Source organism: Eubalaena glacialis, chromosome 3 (genome assembly GCF_028564815.1).
Source record: "Eubalaena glacialis isolate mEubGla1 chromosome 3, mEubGla1.1.hap2.+ XY, whole genome shotgun sequence".
Lineage (NCBI taxonomy): Eukaryota > Metazoa > Chordata > Mammalia > Artiodactyla > Balaenidae > Eubalaena > Eubalaena glacialis.
In genome coordinates, this window is record NC_083718.1 from 158,985,153 (window position 1) to 158,992,901 (window position 7,749).

At 39.4% G+C, this 7,749-nt stretch overlaps 1 protein-coding gene across 1 annotated transcript; it reads right to left on the minus strand.

Moving 5' to 3' along the window:
* Window positions 1-1,668: 1,668 nt before the first annotated feature.
* LOC133087202 (non-histone chromosomal protein HMG-17-like) lies at window positions 1,669-6,802 on the minus strand. The gene is made up of 2 exons (XM_061184007.1): window positions 6,735-6,802; window positions 1,669-1,965 (listed from the first exon to the last, which is right to left on the minus strand). Exons 1-2 carry the CDS (start codon window positions 6,800-6,802, stop codon window positions 1,698-1,700), a joined length of 336 nt encoding a protein of 111 aa, XP_061039990.1. The 3' UTR covers window positions 1,669-1,697.
* Between the last annotated feature and the right edge of the window lie 947 nt (window positions 6,803-7,749).

Here is a 7,749-nt window from a genome sequence, read left to right on the forward strand (position 1 = left end):
TTTCTTTGAGAGGGGGTTTTGGAATGGTGGTTAGGGGTAGCAGAGCTAGTGGGTTACCTCTTAAGTCCTCAAAGGGGTGGCCAGCCCTTAACTATCAGAACACCTGATGCTGCCTTGTTCTCAGCTTTGGTCCTAATGAACCTTCTAGAATAACAAGAAGAAGTCCATTGCAACACCTTTTTATAACCATTGTCATTGAATTGATCGAGCTAAGAGAGGGTCAGACCAGATTTAACTGAGAAGTTGTTCTCTCCTCCAGGTACAGATGTGAGTGGTTTTTCCCAGTATGAACTGAGAATTATCAGAACAAGGTATGTTCTTATGAGGTACAATCATGGATGGTGGAAGCTCTATATTGACTCTATTTGAATGTGCTCCTTGTATAAACTAAGTTACAAAATCTCCTAGGAGAATGTCCCCAAATGCTTGTAGCCTGAGGCAGTCTTCCTGCTCTCATTATGGGCATTTATTCTAGCCCTTGCCATACTTCTTGAAGGAGACTTTGGCTCCAGACTTTAGAGAATAACATTTCCAAGGAAGGTACTGGTCTATATGAGGAGGTACCCAGGGCTGGATAGTCCTCTTGGATAGCAGGTAAGTATGGGCTTCCTTTGTCCAAACCCATACTTTTCCATTGGCCAGTTTCTACACTAATACCACACTATCTTTTTAAAAATTACTTTTTACTTTTTATACAATTTTGAAAGGTTACACCCCATTTACAGTTATTAAAAAATTTTGGCTATATTCCCTGTGTTGTACAATACATGCTTGTAGCCTATCTTACACCCAATAATTTGTACCTCCCACTCCCCCACCACTATATTGCCCCTCCCCGCCTCCCCATTGGTAATCACCAGTTTGTCCTCTACATCTGTGAGTCTGCTTCTTTTTTGTTATATTTACTAGTTTGCTGTATTTTTATATTCTGCATATAAGTGATATCATACAGTACTTGTCTTTCTCTGTCTGACTTATTTCACTTAGTATAATGCCCTCCAAGTCCATCCATGTTGCTGCAAATGGCAAAAATTTCTTTCTTTTTTATGGCTGAGTAGTATTCCATGGTGTATATACCACATCTTCTTTATCCATTCATCTGCTGATGGAGACTTAGGTTGCTTCCATATCTTGGCAATTGTAAATAATGCTGCTATGAACATTGGTAATACCACACTATCTTAATTATGATAGGTTTGTAATAAATACTACTCCCTAGTAGTGTGGGTCCTACTGTCTCGATTTTTTTTCAGGAGGTAATTGGTAATTCTTTTTTTTTTTTTTTTGCATTTTTATAAAACTTGATTTAAAAAAATAGTATTTCAAAGTGTACACTCGGGGCTTCCCTGGTGGCGCAGTGGTTGAGAGTCTGCCTGCCAATGCAGGGGACACGGGTTCGAGCCCGGGTCTGGGAAGATCCCACATGCCGCAGAACAACTGGGCCCGTGAGCCACAACTGCTGAGCCTGCGCGTCTGGAGCCTGTGCTCCGCAACGGGAGAGGCTGCGATGGTGAGAGGCCCGCGCACCGCGATGAGGAGTGGCCCCCACTTGCCGCAACTAAAAGAAAGCCCTCGCACAGAAACGAAGACCCAACACAGCCATAAATTAATTAATTAATTAATTAAAAATTAAAAAAAAAAAAAAAAAAAAAGTGTACACTCACCAGAAGTACACAGTTATCAAAAATGCATGCACTTTACTTGGTATCTCCAGCACCTTCAGCTTTCTGTGCCTGGTCTGTTTTGGCATCTCCATTTTCTGCAGTGTTATTCCCATCCTTACCAATATCAGCTTTCCCTTTTTTCCCTTTGGGTACCTTCTCTCTCTTCTTTGCAGGGGCCTTTTTAGGCTTGGACTCTGGCTTTGGAGGAACAGATTTAGCAGATAACCTTGCAGATCTTCTCTGTGGTTTGTCCTTCACCTTGGCTTTATCTCTAGCATCCCCTTCAGACTTTCTCTTGGGCCTTGTTGAGAAGGGACATAGACTCTGGACACGGGGATGCAGTGGTGCACCAGCTTTGGTCAGTCCAGGGGTCACTTTCGCCTCTCTTCTTCATTGCTCCGGTAATTGGTAATTCTTATCCACCTACATTCCCACAAATGTTTTATGACATTATTGTCATGCTGGCATTTTCTTTAGTATTGCATTGAATCTATAAATCTATCTGAAGAAACTAAATATGTTACTCTTCCAATACATAAACGTATCTTTCCATCTATTTAGATCTTCTATAATGTCTCTCATTAAAGTTTTATCATTTTCCCTGAAGAGGTCTTGCACATATTTTAGTAGACTTATTCCTAGGACTTCATTTTTTTTTTTATGCCATTGTGAATTTTTTTTTAATTTCAATTTTTGCTTTCTTACAGGAATGTATATAGAAATACAATTGATTTTTAGTGTTGGTTTTATATCTAGCAACTGTGCTAAGTTTTAATTATTTATCTTTACATTACTTAAGGTTTTTAAATACATATAATCATAGGATCTGCAAATAATGCCAGCTTTGTTTCTTCCTTTCCAGTCCTTTATCTTTTAATTTTTTTCCTTTTCATACATCACAGGCTATGACCTCAAGGACAACGTTGAATAGAAGTGATGATTGCAGGCATTCATGTCTTGTTCCAATCTCAAAAGGAAAGCTTTGTTGCTTGCTACAGGGCTTTTGTAAACAGCTTTTATCAGACTAAGGAAATGTCATTCTATTCTTAGTTTGTTAGGAGTTTTTGGGAATAGGTATTAAATGTTATCAAATGCTTTTTCTATGTCTATTGAAACAGTCATATGATTTTTCTCTTATGATTTGTGAATGTGGTGAATCAAGTTGATTGATATTTTGAATGTTCAAACTAAAGGTATTTTATTAGTTGGATTTACACATCTGAAATTCTAAATCTTGGTTACTACTGGAACAGCATCCACAAATTTCAGATTAATTTTTTTTAATGTACGTGTTAGAGGAGGAACTCTCTTAAATTCAACAACAAAATCTCTTTTCTGAAACCTCCAGCCAGTCTTCTCCTACAGTTACCTGAACAAAAGGGTACAGGTCAATGTTCCACTACTTTAACAATTAAATCCACTTTAGTTGTTTCCTTTAAAAGTAACTGGAACCATTTACAGTTTGGTTGGAAATAGAGCTTATTTCACCTTGATGCAATTTCTTTTAATACATATTTGGCAGAGTTTCCATAAATCTCAACAACTTAATTCCACTTACTAAAATTTCATAGGAAAATCCAGTTTTTGAGCAGAAAGGTCAATCTTACTTCTTCTTTATCTGTTAGCACTTTTTAATTTTCTAAAAGAATAGTTATTAATAATTTCTAGCAATTATCATAGCTTTTTTCCTCTCTCATTAAAAAAAAATCTCAAGTGTACATTGTTTCTTTAGTTTAAGTAAACAGAATTTTTGAAAGCAGAGATTAAACCTTCTGGGTATTTAGGTGAATTGGCAGAAATCCTGACCTCTCATTCTTATATCCAGCAACCACACCCAGCAGCTGTTACACAGACACTGAAACAGCCTGTATCTCTCTAGCTTTTGAAAGACTTTGTATATCTCAAAAGTTTTGAGTCTTTGAAGGGATAAATAAAATGTGGTATATACATAGAGTGGACTATTGTTCAGCCTTAGAAAGGAAGGAAAAGGGTGGGGGAGTTGAATAAAGGTGGTCAAAAGGTACAAATTCTAGTTACAAGATAAATGAGTACTGGGCATGTAATGTACAACATGGTGACTATAGTTAATGCTGTAGTATGGCATATTTGAAAGTTGCTAAGAAACTAGATCCTAAAAGTTCTCATCACAAGGAAAAAAAATTTTTTGGTAACTATATGAGGTAGTGGATGTTAACTTATTGTGGTGATCGTTTCACAGTATATGTATGTCAAGTCATTATGCTGTACACCTTAAACTTATTCAGTGCTATATGTCCATTATATCTCAATAAAGGGCAAAATATTAAACTAAATTTTAAAAGGAAGGAAAGTCTGACACGTGCTATAACATGGGCGAAACTTGAGGACATTATTCTAGTGAAATAAACTGGTCACAAAAAGACAAAGAGTACATGATTTCACTTCTATGAGGCACCTAGAGTAGTCAAATCCATAGAGACAAAAAGTAGAATGTTGGTTGCCAGGGGCTGGGTGGGAAGAAGAAATGGGGAGTTGTTTTATGAGTATAGAGTTTCAGTTTTGCAAGATGAAAAAGTTCCGGTTGCACAACAATGTGAATATACTTAACACTACTGAACTGTACACTTAAAAATAATGAAAATGGTAAATTTTATGTTATGTTTTACCCTAATTAAAAATAAAAACAAAACAAAAAACATAGAGTCTATATCTGTATCATTGCATCTGGCTATTAGTTAACAAATCAGTTTTCTTTTTCCTTTGTGGCATCATCAGTATTTTTTTTTAAAGACACTACTCAATCTTTAAATAATGACAGCTGCACTTACAGCTTAACAGTATAACAGCACAGGAAATCCATTAAGGGTAGGAGTTTCATTACTAAAGATGCGTTGAGCTCTTTGCTGAGTGTAAGCTTGAACAGATTCTTTGGGGTAGATGGACCTGTGTTTCTTTAAGGGATGAATCGGGAGGTCATGATCCATCTTCAAACTCCTTTCCTGCCAGTATCCACATCTCAGCTACCTCAGCCTGGACAGCCCCTCTAATTATATCTGGGGTGAAATCCTTATGGCCTGGAGTGTCCATTAATGTCATAATTTGGTTTCCTACTTTGTCATGTCAATATCGATCACTACTTCCTTTTCCCTGTCTTTGCTTGTGTCATCTGAGACTGCGCATTATGTGAACAAAGATTTGCCAGCCTTTTTAGACTGCTATTTATACCTGTGCGTACTTCTTTTGTTTATATTACCCAGAAGCAGCAAATGGCCCATCAATGACATCATCAACCAGACCAATGACCACCAGGCTAAGCAGCTGATCCTCTTACACTTTCTCCATTTCTGCAGTAACAAACAATGCGCAGATCTCAGTGGTTTGGAGCAACAGGGTTTATTTCGTGCTCAGGTTAAATTTTGGCTGCAGTATTCACATTTTCTTCATTCTGGAACCCAAAAGGGTAGAGCAGTCCTTACCTTGGACACTCTACTCATATCACAGAAGGATCAATGGTAGAACCACACAATGGCTCCTAAAGCTTCTGCTTGAAAAGGCCGTGGGTCACTTTTGCTCACATTTTATTGGCTTAAGCAAGTCCTTTGACCACGCCTGATGCCCATAGAGAATTAGAAGTATAATTCTCCCATAGGATGGGGCAACAAATAATTGAGACCAATGACATAGTGTGCTAATGTTATGTTTAAGATTTTTGTATTTATATTTAGGGGTGAGATTGGCCAGCCTATAATCTTCCTTCCTCAAAGTGTCCTTGTCGTGCTCGCTTCGGCAGCACATATACTAAAATTGGAAAGTGTCCTTGTCAGGTTTTGGCATCAAGGTTATGATGGCCTCATAAAATCACATGGAAAGTGTTCCCTCTTCATTAGTTCTCTGGAAACATTTGTGTAAGATTAGAATCGTGTCTTCCTTGGATGTGGGATGGAACTGACCAGTGGCAGTCAATCTGCCATCTGACTTCTGTTTGGTTAGCACTGATGGAGCATTCTTCCTACAGCAGCTCTTTCACATCCTGTGAAAACAAACAATGATATTCACTAGCACCCAGCAAAGCGGATATGAAATGTCACTTCTTCTGGTCATATGATTATTGCCGTTGTTAAAGCCAGCCTATTTCCAATTCCAACAAAGAGAGAAGCTCATGATGGCTTTGCAGTTATTAAAGCTAACACCACTCTGCGTTAACCCCTCCTAAAATACCAACAGGTCAGTGAGATTCTCGAGGAAAGTTCCCCTCAGGAAGTTCCGGTTTCAGCAGGAAGATGTAAAGAGGGTCCCTCTGCCTTTCACATACTGCACACAAGAGGATGAACTTATTGCTCTTGTTCCAGCTTATTCCTTTGCTGCTCATGAATCTGTTATATTTATTCCTTATTCTACTTGGTGTGATGCATAATTGTAGACCATTGTGGAAAAACAGGAATTTTTCACCTCTGGAGGAGTAAAATTTTCTATGGTCCTTTATGCTCTGTATATGCCTTACCTTTTGCTGTAGCCACCCCCTCTGCCCCCACCCCAAAAATGTACTATTCTTTAAAAATCTTATACTGACTTTCCGTGTAGAAATGCTACTCAGAACGTGGTTTGTGAACCCAGCAGCATGGGTGTTACCCAGGAGCTTCTTAGAAATGCAGAATCCCATGGACTTCCCTGGTGGCACGGTGGTTAAGAATCCGCCTGCCAATGCAGCGGACAAGGGTTCTAGCCCGGGAAGATCCCACATGCCGCAGAGCAACTAAGCCTGTGCGCCACAACTACTGAGCCCGTGTGCCACAACTACAGAAGCCTGTGTGCCTAGAGCCCGTGCTCCACAACAAGAGAAGCCATTGCAGTGAGAAGCCCGCGCACCGCAATGAAGAGTAGCCACTGCTCACCGTAACTAGAGAAAGCCCATGCGCAGCACCAAGATCCAACGCAGCCAAAAATAAATAAATATATAAATAAGAAATGCAGAATCCCCAGACCTATGGATTCAGAGTGTGCATTTTAGCAAGATGCCCAGGGGTCTGTGAGCACACTAAAGTTTAAGTGCTCTAGCTCAGGGGTCCACAACTGCTCCCCCCCTCCACCGGCCGCACTGCAGGAGGTGAGCGGTGGATGAGCGAGCGAACATTCATCTGCCGCTCCCCATCGCTCCCCATCGCTCGCGTTACCACGTGAACCACCCCCACTCCCACCCCCGTCCATGGAAAACTTGTCTTCCACGAAACCGGTCCCTGGTGCCAAGATGTTGCGGACCGCTGCTCTAGCTGATGCCATGGCCCTTTACCTTTGCCAGGTCACACTACTGCTTTTGTCCCCCACCCCCCATCAATGCTTTTCCTCTGGCAATCCTGTCTGCCAAATTCAGGGAAGGACACCAGGAGACTGCTGTCATGAAAATTTAACATTGTACTTTGTGGTGTTTTTTTCTTAATCCCTTATAAAAGCACTATTTATTTTAAAAACTCTTTTATTGTGAAATATAACACGTTAAAGTGCATAAAATATAAATGTAAAGTACAACTAATTATTTTTTGTAATCAAAATGCATTTTTGTAGTCTCTCAGCATTTTTTTTAACATCTTTATTGGAGTATAATTGCTTTACAATGATGTGTTAGTTTCTGCTTTATAACAAAGTGAATCAGTTATACATATACATATGTTCCCATATCTCTTCCCTCTTGTGTCTCCCTCCCTCTCACCCTCCCTATCCCCCTCCTCTAGGTGGTCACAAAGCACCGAGCTGATCTCCCTGTGCTATGTGTCTCAGCATTTTTTAAAAAAGAGATATTGTTGACATACAATATTATATTTGTTTCAGGTGTACTACATAGTGATTTGACATTTTTGTACATTATTAAATGGTCACCAGGATAAGTCTAGTTACCATCTGTCCCCATACAAAGTTATTACAATATTATTGACCGTATTCCTTATGCTGTTTATTACATCCCTGTGGCTTATTTATTTTCCAACTGAAGGTTTGTATTTCTTAATCCCCTTCACCTATTTCTCCCCCACTCCACCCCTCCCCTCTGGCAACCAGCCATTTGTTCTTTGTATCTATGAGTCTGCTTTCATTTTGTTTTGTTTGCTTGGTTTTT

Excerpts from the sequence above, each read along its gene's own strand:
- LOC133087202 (XM_061184007.1), bottom strand. The coding sequence starts at position 6,802 with ATGGGGAGCGATGGGGAGCGGCAGATGAATGTTCGCTCGCTCATCCAC. Across the intron at positions 1,966-6,734 it reads CGCTCACCTCCTGCAGTGCG|GCCCAAGAGAAAGTCTGAAG; the intron begins GCCGGTGGAGGG and ends CTTCTCAACAAG.